This window comes from Arvicola amphibius, chromosome 9, assembly GCF_903992535.2.
Source record: "Arvicola amphibius chromosome 9, mArvAmp1.2, whole genome shotgun sequence".
Classification (NCBI taxonomy): Eukaryota; Metazoa; Chordata; class Mammalia; order Rodentia; family Cricetidae; genus Arvicola; species Arvicola amphibius.
In genome coordinates, this window is record NC_052055.2 from 33,642,243 (window position 1) to 33,657,854 (window position 15,612).

Consider the following 15,612-nt stretch of genomic DNA (forward strand, 5'->3'; position numbering starts at 1 on the left):
GGCATGGCATAGCTTTCTGCAGACTGGGGAGATGCCCCACCTTGCTGGCCTAGGAGGATGGGTCCTTGGGTAGCTCCCTCTCTCCTAGGCAGTTAGGTCCAGTGGGCAGGGAGATGAAAAGAATGCCTGGGGCCTCCTGCTTCCTCATTGGGTGATCTTGATGGCCATGAACTTCTGGAGTCCTCACCCCCGTGTGTGCAAGTGTTGAGAAGAACCCCAGAGGACAGCAGATGCACCCTTGCTGTGGGCATTATAGGGATGAATGAGTCGGTTTCACAGATGAAGCCCTGGGACAACTGACCTAAAGCAGTGTGAACTCCATGGGTTACAGCTAGGACCCCAGGCTCAGGATGGGGCTAGAAAGAGGGAAAAACCCTGAGGGGTTGACTGGCTCACACTAGTCAGGCTCCGGGTGGGGCTGGTGGCTAAAACTAGCAGAGTGTGGGGGTAAGAACAAACCTAAATTATTCTGGAGCCCCAGGGAGGTAGGTGGTAGGGCTCTGGAACCCCTGTATCTGAGCCATGTTGGAGACACTGATGGGGGATTCTGAAGAATGGAGAGAGGTGCATTGAGCAGCATTGTCTAGAATGCCCAGGCCAGAGCTGGAGGCAAGCCTGCAGCATGCTGAGTATCCTCTGTGGGAGTGATTCTCAACCTGTGAATCATAACCCACACAGGGTTGCACACAGATATCCTGCATATCATATATTTGCATTTCAACTTATAACAGTAGCAAAATTACAGTTGCAGAGTAGCAAGGAAAATAGTTTTATGGCTGGAGTTGCCATAGCAAGGAACCATATTAAAGGGCTGTAGCGTTAGGAGGGTTGAGAATCACTGCTCTATGTGTTTCATCTCCTGTGGGTACCATGGATGGTGCCCAGGGGTTGATGAAGAGCTAGGCAAGTGAGCATAGGTCTATTGACCTAGGCCATGAACCTAATGTCAAGGAGGGCCTGCTAGAGACTCTGAGAAAAAAATTAGAAAGGACCCCATTCACACAGGACAGAGGGGAGCCCCAGGGCTTCTAAGAAGGCGTGCCCTATTCCATGCCCTGGGTTATGCCTCCATTTGTAAGTGGGGGTAAGGTGGCTGCATGGGAACTCCTGGGGATCCAAACCAAAAACTTATGCAAGTTTCCCTTTTTCCTCTATAGTCACCCTGTTCATATATTTTTCCTGACACTCTGGCTGCCTACTGGGCATGGGGCTGGGTACTGACAGCTTGTCTCTTCCCCAGCTGCTGGCTCTCTCTGGAGGGGGGACTTCTGTATGCCTTCGTGGGACCAGCTGCTGCAGTTGTGCTGGTACTGACACAGCCCCTCCCCTCCCCTATCTCCCAAACTGGACCCCTGGGTCTTTATCTGCCCCTGGCTGGCCTACGGGGGATGCTCGTCAGCTCCATTCACCCCGCTCCCGTTGCTCAGTGTGCTGCACTGTCCTTCTCTTACCTCATGAGCATGACTTGTCTGGATGTTGGGCATTGATTATACACCTGCCAGGAGGCCCTTGCAGGTTTGGTGAGTAACAGGGAGGTGGGGACAGATGGACAGATGGACAGCTGTAGCTGCAGGAATTGAGCAGACATGGCCCAGGTCATGCATGTCCACCACAGCTGGCAGCACCCTGAGTGCCAAGAGCTAGGGCTGCTTGCTTCCTGGTGTCAGAGGGACCTTGCCTTTCCCTGGCCCTTCAGTTGACATGCCCATTTGGAGAAGAGTCCAAAACTACAGCTGGAGACTGGCCCAAAGCCAGGAATGGCTTGGCTCAGCATGGGAGTAGATGCTCTCTCTCTAGTCCTTGTCTCCCCGTCTCACCTTCTGTCGGGGAAGGGTGGTCAGGGAGCTAGGTGCAAGTCAGTCTACCAGACAGGTGGCCCAGGAGCAACTGACCCTGCAGAGTGTGAGTAGTGGGTCTGAGGAGAGTGTGTAGGTGGTAGAGAGTTGGATGACTGCCAGAGTCCTTGTTCCTTACTCCTCAGAGGCACCCAAATGGAAGGCCAGATGGGCATCACTGGTCAGTGCCTCGGAGGGTGGCTGCCAACCAGTTGGACTTAGGTGTTGTTTCAGAGCGGGCTGCAGGGTCTGCATGAGGGACGGTTGAGAAAAAAGGCTCCTACCCCTACTTGTCCTCATGTATCAAGGATCCTCTGCCCTGGCCACTCTTCCTGTGACAGCTAATCAGAGCCTGTTGCAGAAGGGTAGCCTGGCCTAGAAGGATACCTGCAACCCAGCTGTATGATCAGCAAGCTAGGAGGCAGGACTGCACCAGGAGACAGTGCCCTGTGTGTGGAATCCATAGAAACTGTCAGTTCCTGGGCCGCTGGGCATGATCCCTGGCACAAGAGTTTAGAGTGTCTCCCCACCTTGACCTTTGCCCCTTAGGGCCAGGCCAAAGCCTCAGGGTCCTGGAAGCCTTTCTACAAAAAAGGAATTACCTAGGGGCCCTCAAGGATTCTCTTGGAGTGGGAATAAGAAGTAAGATTTGAGCAAGGCCTTGTCCCTTGTCCCACATCCTGGCAGAGAGAGCCAAGGAGAGGCAAGGTGACAGAGACCCCAGGGCATGGAGACTGACTGTGGACTTAGGAATGATTCTTACCTTGTATAGTAATTTGGCTAGCAGCTTAGAGACGCACCTGAGGCCCTAAGAAGCCCTCAGGAGGCACCCAGTGGAAATTGTTAGTGGTGTTGAGGGTTAATGGGATTGGAGGAGATCAGGAACAAGGGGTGACCAAGATCAGCCGGTGAAACCATCCTTGGCCCTGGGCTGGGAGCTCACCATCATCAGGGATCAGGGGAGGGGTGTTGGTGGTGTAGGGTACATTGAAGACAGGACTCTGTATGGATCCGACTGGCCAGCACTGGGGTCTGAATTGTGGGGGCACATGAGTCACCCTTGGATATCTGTGGACATTCTGGGCATGGCCGTTGCTGATCTGGGCACCCTTGGGCTCTGGCCCACTCCTGCCTCTGCCCGGCAGGTGAACATGGTGATCGGAATCCTGGTGTTCAACAAGCTCGTGTCCAAGGACGGCATCACGGACAAGAAGCTGAAGGAGCGGGCAGGGTAGGCCCTGTGGCCCTGGCACCTTGCCCTTCTTGGCTGGAAAGACCCAGAGCCCACCCACCATTAAGTCCCAAATCCAGTCTGACAGTTCAGGTGTCCTGGAGCAGATTGGGAAACTGGGGCACAGAATCTAAAGGCTTTTTCTAGCCGGTCAGTCTCTGTTGTGCTCTGTGCCTCAGTTTCTTTATCAGACCTGTAACAAGATGGGACCCATTAGCGTCTCCAGAAACATTTCCAAGCTCGTTTCTCAAAGAGAGCCCCCCCTGCTGGGCTCAGGCTGGTGGGAGTGCACCCCAGGCCCAAGTCTGGGAGTGCTCTCCCTGTCCCCTGAATCCCATAAGAGGCCTTGCCTGTCTGGTGCCTTCTTCACTGGAGGACAGCTAGGGACAGGTGGGACAATGCTCTTCCCACACTACTCAGGCACCTACTCTGTGAGTTGTCCTGGGAGTGAGGATAACATGAGTGTCACTGCTGCCTCAGCTTAGGGACATTGGAGGGTCACAGGAAATTGGGGTGGTAGCTTTGCCCTGCCCAGAGTTCTCCCTGTCCCACCTTCTACATCCTGCAGCTGGTGTACTGGTGTCTTTGTGGGGGTCCTACCCCAGCCCCTCCCCTCTGTGCCTGTCTTGCTTGGTGTCTTTCTCTGTCTCTCACTGTCTCTTTTTCTGGTTCCTCCTTCTCTGCCCAGTGACTTCTCTGGGTGCATGGTTAGAGCCCTTAAGTGGGCTGAGGGGACTCTGTCACTGTGCTGGGTGCTCTTCTGCCTCAGTCTTGCTGTCTACCCCAGAACAGTGGGCCCACATCAGAGTCCAAGCCTCACACACGTGGGCTGAGCTGTGGCTGGAGTTGTAGGTGTGAAGGTTTCCTTGGACTTTGCAGCACTGGCCTGCTTGATTTGCTCTTAGAATAGCCACAAGGAAGCTGCCAAGACTGTATCCCCTCTTATCAGAGTAAACAGAAGTATAGGGATTGGGGAAAGCTGGGAGAGCTGGAATCAGACCCCAATTATGGGTGTCGTGAACCAATGCCTAGATGGGAAGGTGTACATAGATGCTGTGTGTACATGCACACACATCCCTCTCCCCACCACGTGTGCTCGCACACACACACACACACACACACACACACACAGGGCTGCCATACAGCTCAGCCTATCTCTGCTGTCCTTGTGAGGCCTGCAGGTGGATCCTCCTTCCATGACCCAGCACACGTGGGAGGAGGAAGGATATCAAGGCCTCCGTCAGATCTTGCTGCTCCCTACACTTAGTGACCAAGGCATGCCGTCAGGCAGCAGATGCCCTAGGCTTGGGTCCCTTAGATGACAGAGCCTCAGGCTACCGTTTCTGCTCCTCGCCTCGCGGTTTCGAGGGAACCTGTTTGCTTTTGTTTCAGCCTTTGATTTCACTTGCAGTCAGCTGCCCGTGCCCCCCCTCGGGCGTGCCCTCACGTGTGCCGAGTGCGGAGTCCTCTCTGCTGCTGAAGTCACCTCCGACGCCACCAGTAACGCCATGTTAGTGCCTTGCTGCCACCTTGGAGCAGCCCTGCATGGGCTCTGCTCTCTCCTGAGTCACATTTGTTTGTTTTATGTTTTTCTTTCATTTCTTTCATTTCTGCCGTCCCCTCTGATATCCAAGGCAGCCATGCCCTCTACCTGCCCTCAGCCTGCAAGCTCGTCTCACCCAACTCAAGGCCTGGTTGCTATGCAGCATATAAAACACCTGGGAGTCAAGGAGTGGGTCAGCTAAGGTATAGAGAGGGACTGAGTCCAAGGTGAGGTGGAGTGGGCCTGCACTGCTTCCTGCTGCTCCCTGCGTTCCCCTAACAATGCTGGCCCAGAGCCTGGCCTCAGCCCCCACCTCCACAAGACAAGTTGATAGGTGATAGAGTCATGTGAGTGTGTATATATGAGTGTTTGGCAGGGAGGGGGCAGGTAATGAACCTGTGCGCATTGCTCACGTAGAAGAGTAGCTGGATATGTATACAGTATGTGTGTGCCACTGTGCATAGGGATGTTGCCTGTGTGGGAGTGGGTATGCTTATAGGTGTGCATAGAGGCTCCCATATGTGAGAGTCGCTGGGTGTGTGGACAGTGTGCTGCTTTGCATGGAGGTGCCCATGTGTAAGAGTGACTGGTAAGTGTGCAGACAGGGGGAAGAAAGCGTGCAAGTGTGAACAGGTGAGTGGTGAGTAGGTGCGAGTATGTGTGTGTGGGGGTGATTGTTGTACCTGTAAGCATACAACTTTAAGAATATACCTGGGCATAGACAAAGGTGTATGGATGCATGTATAACAGATATGTTATCCCCAGTGGGTATGTATGTTGTGTGTCTGTATCAGGAAGATACGGCCATGGGAACAAGATACAAAGAGCAAGGGATATTGATCCCTGACTTGGCTGTGACAACATAGCTGTGTTCAGCATAGAAGGTCATCTTATCCAGGTCCCTGCCTCCTTCATGTCATAGCAGTAGCAGAGACCCCAAACACTAACCCTCTCAGGTCCTCGTGCTCATTCTCTGAGCAGGCACTGGAGCCCAGGACTCTTGGTGCCTCAGGCAGATATGAGGGCCAGGTTATGCTGGACGGGTAAGGAGATGTACATGGTATAGGACCCAGCCTGTTCCCATGCTGGCCCCACACTGCTGTGAGCCCCAGTGACCACCTTTTGAATCAGCAGTCTTTCTGGGTGGAGTGCAGAAGAACTCGGGTCCAGCCTGAACTAAACAACTGAGTCCTGGGATCCTAAAGGTCAGGCAGCAGCTGGAGGTGGTGACACCAAGGTCTCCGGAACTCTTTTGGTGATCTGGGGTATCGGAGTCTCTAGGGAGCTTGTGACTCCACTTCCTCTAGGTTCCTGGGGAAGTGATCTGGAAACTGGCGGACTGGAGGAGACAGAGAAATGGCAGGGCTGACCTTGTGGGAAAACAAGGGATCTCTGCTGATGGGGAGCCCTTTCCTGCACCAGACACAGGTGACGTGAGGTGTCAGGGGTCCCTGCTCAAAGAACGTCTGCTTTGAAGGGAAGGGAAGGGGTTACTGGGCTTGGTGCTGTGCTGGAAACAAGGCTGGAGCTGAGAATGGCCCTTCCAGTGACAGGAAGTCATTTACTAGAGGGTCAGGGACTGGTCGGACTGGGGTTGGGAGGGGGAGATACTTCTAGCTTCTGCAGCCATGAGGGAGGGAGGTGGAGTAGCTGGCACTGTGCAGGGAGACTCCACACTGTCCTCAGCTCCAAAAGTATGGGTGGGGTTAGCAGGGAACCATGAGTTGGGGCTTTGTGCCTCCCGTGGGATTCCCTCTTAAGAAGGGGGTGATAGGTTGTATAGTTGAATGGAAATGAAGACTGAGGTACAGTTTAGGAGCCCACACTTCAGGGCATTGAGGGAAAGGTGGGTCATCAAGGTGATTCCTGGTTTGGGCCTGAACTGACAGAGATCTGGGCGGGGCTGAGAAAGCCAGTCCTGAGTGTCCTGGCTACAGGTAGTTGCTGTGTTCACCAAGTGATGATAGCTGTGGCTGGGGGCAGGAAGCTCCCTGGGGTCAGCATAGCATGGCTTCACAAGGGCACAAAGGTAGGCCTGGAAGAGGCCGTGGTAAAGGGTTACTGTGGCCTGCTATGTGACCTCAGAGGCCAGAGCCCAAATAGGACCCCATGCCAGGGCTATACTCTGGTTTGGTAGGAGTTTGGGGGATCCTCTGCCCAACTGGGTTCTCCCATAAGCCCTGCTTCCCTAGATCCCACTCTTTGTTCAGTCCCCTTCTCCCATCTCCTTTGTGGGGGACAGTATGACCCTAAGAGAGAAGGAACAAGTGATCCGATGTCCACCTGACTCCTGGAAAGGATGGGATATAGACAGGCCACAGCGGTTCCTGGGAACCACAGCAGTGCTGAGGCTGGGGACAAGGCACAGTTCTCAAGTAGTCACATGTCCCATGGCCTCAAAGCAGCAGCATGTCCCCACCTGAGCATGGGGGAAAGCTCAGTGGTTGCAGGCCAGGTACTGATGGAGGGGATGGAAGGCTCAGGCTGCTAGGCTCCCTGTGCCAGCCAGGTGCTCGAAGAGACAGGACTGAAGGTAGGGGTGGCTCAGGTTGGGGCCACAGGAGAGCACTGAGACTCAGGAGGTGAGCTGTAGCCCCGGAAGAGGAAGAACACCCTTTGTGTCTGTTCTGTCTGTCTTGGTCTCTTCTCTGACCCTCTGGCCTTGTCCAACTGTCCACTGTCTGTCCTGTCTCTCCCTCACAGTTTCTCTCTCTCCTTCTCTTAGTATTTCCCAAGACTCCTGTCTCCCACAGCCATCTTGTATTGCAGTTGGGGCCCTGGATCTTAGGGTCCAGGGCTCAGGGCCTGGAAGATGGAATCAGGGGCTACCTTGCTCCGAGCATCTCTCCCGTCCCTGTGCCCTTCCTGTCTGTCACCCTTCTGTCACCTCCTGGACAGGGTCCAAGTTCTTTCCCAAAGCGCTCCTCTACTTGGCTGGGTCCCTTGCAAGCCCTCAGGCCTGGGGATGGGGGAAAGGGGTGTCCTCAGGAGAGGTGGAGCGCCCACGGGGCCGCCCTGACGCCCTCCATCCCCAGGGCCTCCCTGTGGAGCTCCTGCGTGGTGCTGCCGCTGCTGGCGCTGACCTGGATGTCTGCCGTGCTTGCTGTCACCGACCGCCGCTCCGCCCTCTTCCAGATCCTCTTTGCTGTCTTTGACTCGCTGGAGGGTTTCGTCATCGTGATGGTCCACTGTATTCTGCGCAGAGAGGTGGGCACCCTGGGCCTGGGATCTACCTGTGTCCTCTCGAGGTGAACCTGTGCCCAGCATGTAGCCAGGGTTGCTGGGAATGGCTCCTTTTAGGGGATAGTTTATTTTTAAGGATAGCTCATCAGCTATGGGAGGTCTGTGGCTGACAGGGCAGAGGAGGAAAGCCAGTACTCAGTGTTTGTAGCATTTTCTGAACCTCTCAGAAGGTGAGAACATGAGGTTCCTATCCAACTATGTCCGGATGGCCACCAGCAGGAGACAGTAATGAGACTGAGTGGCTGTCCTGATCTCAGAGAGGCTGCACAGTGGATGGAAGTGTGTCTTACCTCATCAGACCAACTTCTGCTCCAGATAGAGTCAGGACATGGCTAGGGGCTAGAAATAGCCTGCTGCCTCCATTATTCTTGGAATGTTCTAGACTGCTGCCAAGGGATCTGAACTGCAGCAGCTATAAGAGGTCAAAAGCCCTCTGTAGCCGCAGAAACCAGGGACCTCAGTGGACAGAAGAGCCTGGGCTGGCAGGGCAGTGGTGAGGTCAGATGCCGCTGATCCTCTAGGGAGACTCCGGAGGAGCACTCTGAGAAAGAGGGCTGCCTGAATTTGCAAAGGTATTTGTGAGGATATCACAAAGCCTGTGCCCGCCTTCCTCCTTCCTGTGCTAGTCATGTGTCACTCAGTTGTGGGAAGCTACCTTGCAGCCCCATTGCAGCGCACAGGGAAGAGTGGCTTCTGAGCCCTGCCCCTTGCCCTGGCTGCCTGAGCACTGCATCCACACTCTCGGTCGCCCTGCCCTCCAGGTGCCCTGACTTGGAGCGCACAGGCAGGTGAAGTCTAGCCTCGTATTGTAAGGCTATTGATCCGCACTAAAGTCACACTCTTGCCCTCCGCTCCTCCCTCAGTGTTCTGGCTTCTTCAGGGCCAGCTGACACTCCAGGAAGTTAACAGGACAGATGTTAGCAGCATAGAAGAGCATCCCACTAAGATGTGGCCCTAGGACTGGCATCCTCACAAAGCCTTGTCAGGAAGCTGAGGTGTGACCAGTAGCCAGAGGGCTCACAACTCCATGTTGGGTAGGGTGAGCACATGAAGCCCCCTTCAACCCTTGTGTATGGTTCCTGCTGCAGGTCTCAGAACCTCACTGCTGTCTCCAGAGCCTGGATTTCAGGATAGTGTTTGATCCTGCGTCCTTCCTCATGCTGATTCTATTATCCTGGGTGATGAGCCACTTTCTTGACTTTTCTTGCCGAAATGTACGCTGGCCTTGTGGCTGGTCTTAGCCTTGTCCATCCAGCCTGCAGTCAGGATGGGTTTTGGGGGTACTGACTGGCCCTGAAGCCAGGTACCTGCGTTAGGCTAATGTTCTTACAGTGACCTCCAGCCAGTGGAGTCTGCAGCTCCTTCCCAGCATCAGAAACTCCAAATGTCTTCATCTTACATCCTATCTCTGCACTGCTGTGCCACAAGGAGGGGTCTTGACTCTGCTGACACGCTTTCCCTCCTCCAGGTTCAGGATGCTGTGAAGTGCCGTGTGGTGGACCGCCAAGAGGAGGGCAATGGAGACTCAGGGGGCTCCTTCCAGAATGGCCACGCGCAGCTCATGGTAGGACTGATTGCCTGGGAATGTAAGCCTCTAGGTTCTCCTGTGCCCAGAGTTCTTCTGGGCCCTCGTAGCCCTAATCGGTGAACTCTGAGCCCAAGTTGAAATCCTTAATCCAGGGTTTTGAGCTGGGAAAGGCTGTTGATGAGTTGGGAGGGGGCTGGTGTGCATCCTTGCCTTCTTCAAAGCTGGCCTATCCAGAACTGTGCACAAGCTAACTGTGAGTTTACCCATACTGACTGCTTCAACTATGGGATCTAGGCATAGTAACTTCTGAGCAGAGCCCTGGGCTCTGCTGGCCAGCTTCTCGCCCCTCTGGCATCACCCATGTGTTGTCCCAGATGTCCTGTACCCCAGGGGTGAGGCACTGGGGAGCATCTCCAAGTGGTGTCTACACAGGGCCAACCCTCTGGGTCTTTACCACCATCTAGAGGGAACAGGTGTCAGCTGGAAAGGTACTTTGTTGTTTGGGGACACAGTTTTCCCTCCTCTTGATGTTTCTCCTGGCCTGACCTCTGACCTCAGGGGAAGACTGCCACCTTCCCAGCATCCTGGCTCCTGCATTTCAGGGAAAGACCTCCAGTTTGAGATTAAAGGCCAGACTGACCCCCCTGGAGCCCTGTGGCCTCTGGATGGGTCTTCTAGACCCAAGCTCCTAAGGTGGTCCTGGGTCACCACTATGGCCTCCCCAGCTGCTGTCCTCAGAGATGCAGTGGGGACCATGTTTCTGCTCTAGGGGAGGCTGGTGCTGGCCCAGGTCTGTGTCTGTCCCATGCTGTCTGTCTTGGATGGAATGGCAGAGGCTCTGGAAGCCCTGGCAGCTGCATGGCTTTGGGGGAGCATGGCCAGAGGGGCAGAGTCCGGCTGCTCCATGATGCCTTGGAGGGAGAGGACGCATGGTTGATTGCACGCACACACAGGCAGACACAAACACATGCATGGAGAAACGTGCATATGCTCCTTCACATAAATGCATAGACGTGAACTCTGACTCATGTGTGAGTCATACACACAATATTCCTCTCAACATACATGTTCACGCTCACACAGTACAGTCCTCTGCCCTCACAAAGGCACATGTACCACGAGCACACGGAAACACTACCACACATGCATGTGAATGCTGACAGACACATCCATGCTTGCATAGACAAGCATACAGATGCATGGCCACTCCATGTGGCCCTTGGACTAATAATGTGGGCTGGGGTTCTTGGTGACAATATCAGCATATTTGTGACCTCTGAGGTGTGGGTATGGCTTTGGTGGCCCCCTTCCTACTACCCTGCAGGTTGCAACCCCACCTGCTACCAGCCTTACCCTCATCTTGCCCTTGGTCTCTGTCTTGCAGACTGACTTTGAGAAGGATGTGGATCTGGCCTGTAGATCAGGTGAGCGCCTGACAGGTGAGAGCCATGGTGGCCAGTCGGCCCATCTGCTTCTTTCTTTATTCCCAGCATCTGTGTGCCCTACCTGTCCCCATCCCACACCGACTACCACATGGCCCAACCTGGGCTCCATCCCCCGCCCCCCGCCAAGTCTTCAGGAATCCTGTGGGCATGAGCCTAGAAAGCTGTCGTGGAGCCCATGCTGGCTGGGACCATCTTTGGTACCCCTTCACTCGTCTGTCTGTCCCTTTTCCCCTCATAGGGCAGAGCAGGTAGGACACTTCTGTGTGAAACCCTGCCCTGCTCCTGCCTCTGCCCATACACTCCATTGTCACCTGCCCCTACCTGCCCTCCCTCAAGCACCTGTGTTCTGTGTTGTCTTCATTTCTTCATTGTTAACTTGGGGTGGAGGAGGGGCAAGTTGCACTTTGAGAATGGGAGACCTCAGTAGTGGGAGGAAAGAAAAGGGAAGGACCTGCTACTGGGACCCTAGGCTAATGCTTAGCTTCCAAGGTCAAGAAGGGACTCAGTGTTTCCCCATGATGCCAATTTCAGGCCATAGCATCTGAGGACCAGGGGCCAGGGCAATAGCAGATAGTCTCTGGCTATGGACGTGCCATCTGGCTTTACTCCATCTGGTTCCCAAGTGGGCATTGTCAGCTGCCACCTGGGTGGGATTCTTGGAGGAGATAACCTTGAGATGGGGTGGAAAAGTCCTTCCCTGGTCTTCAGTGATCCAACTCCACAGCCCAGCAGTGGGGGTTGGGTGCTGGCCCACCCTGTTGGTATGTTCTGGGCTTCCTGTGCCCAGCTGTGCCTTATAGAGCACAAGGTGCTGTGGGCTGGATGTAGCTGATGGGCACATGATAGTGTAGCATGTATCATTACATGATAGGTGTCCGTGGATAGGTGTCCGTGATAGGCAGAGTGCCTGTTGGGAGAGGTTGGGATGTGCAGGCTGAGGAGGTCCTGGAGATGGGCATACAGATTGGTAGAAAAGATGGCTAGTCTACTGCTGGGGTGTTGGGGAAGGGCTGGAAGAGGACAGTGCTGGGTGTCTCAGTCACTGTTCTATGCCGTGAAGAGACACCTTGGCCAAGGCAGCTCTTACGAAAGGAAGCTAGTTGGGGGCTTACCTACAGTTTCAGAGTTTTAGTCCATTATCATGGTGGGGAGCATGGTGACATGCAAGCAGGCGCTGGAGCGGTAGCTGAGAGCTATGTCATGATCCCTCGGCCAAGAGACTCTGGGCATGGGATGCTTTTGGAACCTCAAAGTGCACCCCCAGTGACACACTTCCTCCAACAAGGCCACACCTCCCGATCCTTTTCAAACAGTACCGCTCCCTGGTGTCTAAGCATTCAAATATGACCTATGGGGGCCGTTCTTATTTAAACTGCCACACTGGCTGATAGTCTGGAAGAGCCAAAGGTTGTCATTGAAGGTGAGCTGGGAGTGAAGGACCTTTGGCCTGAGGAACAAGGATGATGTGAATGACCATAATTGATGAGATGGCAAGAGCTGCTGGTGGGCCCCAAGGCTGGGCTAGATGTGACCAGAACAGTGCAGATCTGGGCCAAGTTTCCTAAGAAGGGGGTGTGGCCTTGCTCTAGAGAGAGTGCCCAGGAGGAGCCAGAGTGCGCAGCTGCCTTGGATCAGAGCTAGTCTGGTGCTCTGCTGGCCAGTGGAGCTAAGTTGATGCACGAGTGACAGGTGGGGTATGTAGTGAGCTGGAACCCATGCCAGATGATTCGACGTTTGGAATAACTAACCCAAGAGAGGTGGACGGGTGGGGACTTCAGGAAGGACTTTTTCAAGGTGGAGGGACGACCAAGGGCAGGAGAGCCCTTCATAGGGGTTGAGCTCATGTGCCAGGTCTCTTGGTCCTTGGGGCTGATGTGCCTGTGGCAAGCACAACCCCCCTGCAAGGACTTGTGTACACTGAGCACTACAGGGGAGCCTGGACTCAGTAGAGGAAGCTGTTCTGCCCACTTGGAGGTAGCTTGTTCCTGTGCTTTCCAGCAGAGGGCACCCTTGCTTGCCTTTCAGAATTGCCGTGATGGGCTGTATATGAGTGACTGTCTTTGGTTGTCGTGGGAGACAGGCAGACACTCGCATGGGCCAGCCTCATTGGAAAAGGCAAAGGAACTTTTTGGCTGTCCAAGTGCCAGCATGGGTGGGGTGGGTGTCAGGGCTGGTGTGGCAGCAGTATTGGCCAAGCTGAGCCCCTGCTGCTGCAGACCAACCTCACCGCTCTGACCCCCGCTTCCTATCTGCTGTCTTTTCTGATGCTCCCATTAGTACTGAATAAAGACATCGCGGCCTGCCGCACAGCCACCATCACAGGCACCTTCAAGCGGCCATCACTGCCCGAAGAGGAGAAGCTCAAGCTGGCCAAGGGCCCACCCCCCACCTTCAACAGCCTGCCAGCTAATGTGTCCAAGCTGCACCTGCACGGTTCACCCCGCTACCCCGGTGGGCCACTGCCCGACTTCCCCAACCACTCCCTCACCCTCAAAAAGGACAAGGCCCCTAAGTCTTCCTTTATCGGAGATGGGGACATCTTCAAGAAACTGGACTCAGAGCTGAGCCGGGCTCAGGAGAAGGCTCTGGACACGAGCTACGTGATCCTGCCCACAGCCACAGCCACACTCCGGCCCAAACCCAAGGAGGAACCCAAGTACAGCATCAACATTGACCAGATGCCCCAAACCCGCCTCATCCACCTTAGCATGGCGCCTGACGCCACTTTCCCCACCCGTAGCCCACCTGCCCGTGAGCCCCCAGGTGGTGCGCCCCCTGAGGTGCCCCCTGCCCAGCCCCCACCACCTCCACCTCCACCACCCCCTCCACCCCAGCAGCCCCTACCCCCACCACCTACCCTGGAGCCTGCACCCCCCAGCCTGGGGGATACAGGGGAGCCTGCGGCCCACCCAGGACCCAGTTCAGGTGCTGGGACCAAGAATGAGAACGTGGCCACTCTGTCAGTGAGCTCCCTGGAGGTGAGGGTGGTTCAGAGTCTGCAGAGCAGAGATGGGAGAACCCCCAGACAAGGGCTGAGGGCATATCAGAAGTGGGTAGGGCTAGCCCAGGGCCAGAATCTTTATGTACTCAAGCCCATTTCACAGAGCAACAGTCTCTGTCGTTAGCCTAGTGCTTGTGCCCCGGGAGCCTCATTCAGCCTTTAGGACATGGGATTGAGGTCAGGATGGGACCCCCAGGATGTGCTGCCATCTAGCTTTCAACCTCTTAGGTGCAGCTAGCACCCTGACTTCACTTTTAGGGGTTCAGCCTTGTAGCCCCAAGATCAGCTCTCCTTAACCTGTGTAGCCTGGCTAAGCTGGACATTTCAGAGAGAGGACAAGGCCTGGAGCAGGGAGGGGAGACCTCACCACACACAGTGAACTTGGGGTAGTGTTGGAGTAAGGACTCTGAGACCCCACCCACATTTCAGCATTGTCGGGTTTCCCTTTGGTCTCAGCACACCCTCTGGACCCAGAGCTGGACCTGTATCCCAAGGGAACAGGCAACCTTGGGTACTTGATAGACCCTCAGCATGAACCCTGAAGGCAGGCTGGTGTTTCCTCAAATGTCAGGCAGGAGGGCCTGGACATGTGGTCTAGGCAATTTTAGGGAACTTATTGCCCATGCACACAATCCCTTTCTCCTGCAGCGGCGGAAATCACGGTATGCAGAACTGGACTTCGAGGTAAGTGCAGATGCCTCTCTCTGGACAGACAGGCTGGTTACTAGAGCCTTTTCAGCAAGTGGGAGCTGGGGAAGGGCTTGAGGTCAGAGCCCAGGGATCAACAGCAGGTGGGACAAGGGGGTGGCTGTGGATGCCCATCCTGGCTCAGGACTCGTGGCCCCAACCCACAGAAGATCATGCACACACGGAAGCGACACCAGGACATGTTCCAGGACCTGAACCGGAAGCTGCAGCATGCAGCTGAGAAGGAGAAGGAAGTACCAGGCGTAGACAGCAAGGTCAGGAGGGTGGGCTCTGCTCCAACCACCACCAATCTCACTTCCTTCACACCCTCGCTCCCTGGAGTCTTGGTTGGTCTTTCCCTGTGCTGGCTCTCCCCTCTCAGATGTGCACAGGGCAGGGCAGGATGATCCTGAGCCTGGCCCTGCCTTGCAGGTTCCAGACTGTCCATTCCCACAACACTGACCCTGACCCCATCATGGGAGCTGCATTTCCACCAAAACTGGGGCTGTGGGATGCAGGGGTTGCTGCTCTTTGGGAATCCCTCCTTCAGAGCCCTCTCTCTCTTCCCTTCTCTCCCATGGATTCACTCCTATTCGCCCCTGCCCTGCCTACACTGCTGGCATCGAGTAGCCAGAGAAACAGCAGACTCCCAACAAGAGGGCCTGGGAGAGCCTCCGCAAGCCCCATGGGACGCCCGCATGGGTGAAGAAGGAGCTGGAGCCACTGCCCCCTTCTCCACTGGAGCTTCGGAGTGTGGAGTGGGAGAAGGCGGGCGCCACCATCCCACTGGTTGGCCAGGACATCATTGACCTCCAGACCGAGGTCTGAGCGGGCGGGCGGTGGCCCCGCACCGGGCCAGCAGGTGGGATGCTGCTCTGCCCGCTCCACCATAGGACGGGCACAGATGCGCTCGCGGTGGCGGGCCGGGTCCAGCCCCGGCCTCAGGGCGCTCGGAGGCGGCCAGGCAGAGGGCCCGCGGTGCTGGGACCAGAGCCAGACACAGGACAGGAGGTGGCATGGCCCGCGGGCACAGGGCTCAAGAGGCCAGATGGTGCCTCAGACTCTGCCCTCCTTGGGCAAGCCCGGACAGGCAGGCGGG

General features: G+C 55.6%; 1 protein-coding gene across 3 annotated transcripts in view; it reads left to right on the forward strand.

The window, feature by feature from the left end:
- Positions 1–15,341, forward strand: part of Adgrb1 (adhesion G protein-coupled receptor B1) — a 57,425-nt gene extending 42,084 nt beyond the window's left edge. For all 3 annotated transcript variants that reach the window (XM_038342795.1, XM_042055688.1, XM_042055689.1), the window contains exons 22-30: positions 1,241–1,307; positions 2,981–3,066; positions 7,645–7,816; positions 9,321–9,416; positions 10,765–10,804; positions 13,103–13,803; positions 14,475–14,510; positions 14,681–14,788; positions 15,144–15,341. In XM_038342795.1, coding sequence (XP_038198723.1) covers positions 1,241–1,307; positions 2,981–3,066; positions 7,645–7,816; positions 9,321–9,416; positions 10,765–10,804; positions 13,103–13,803; positions 14,475–14,510; positions 14,681–14,788; positions 15,144–15,341 — 1,504 coding nt within the window. The remainder of the gene's footprint in view (positions 1–1,240; positions 1,308–2,980; positions 3,067–7,644; positions 7,817–9,320; positions 9,417–10,764; positions 10,805–13,102; positions 13,804–14,474; positions 14,511–14,680; positions 14,789–15,143) is intronic.
- Positions 15,342–15,612: the final 271 nt, after the last annotated feature.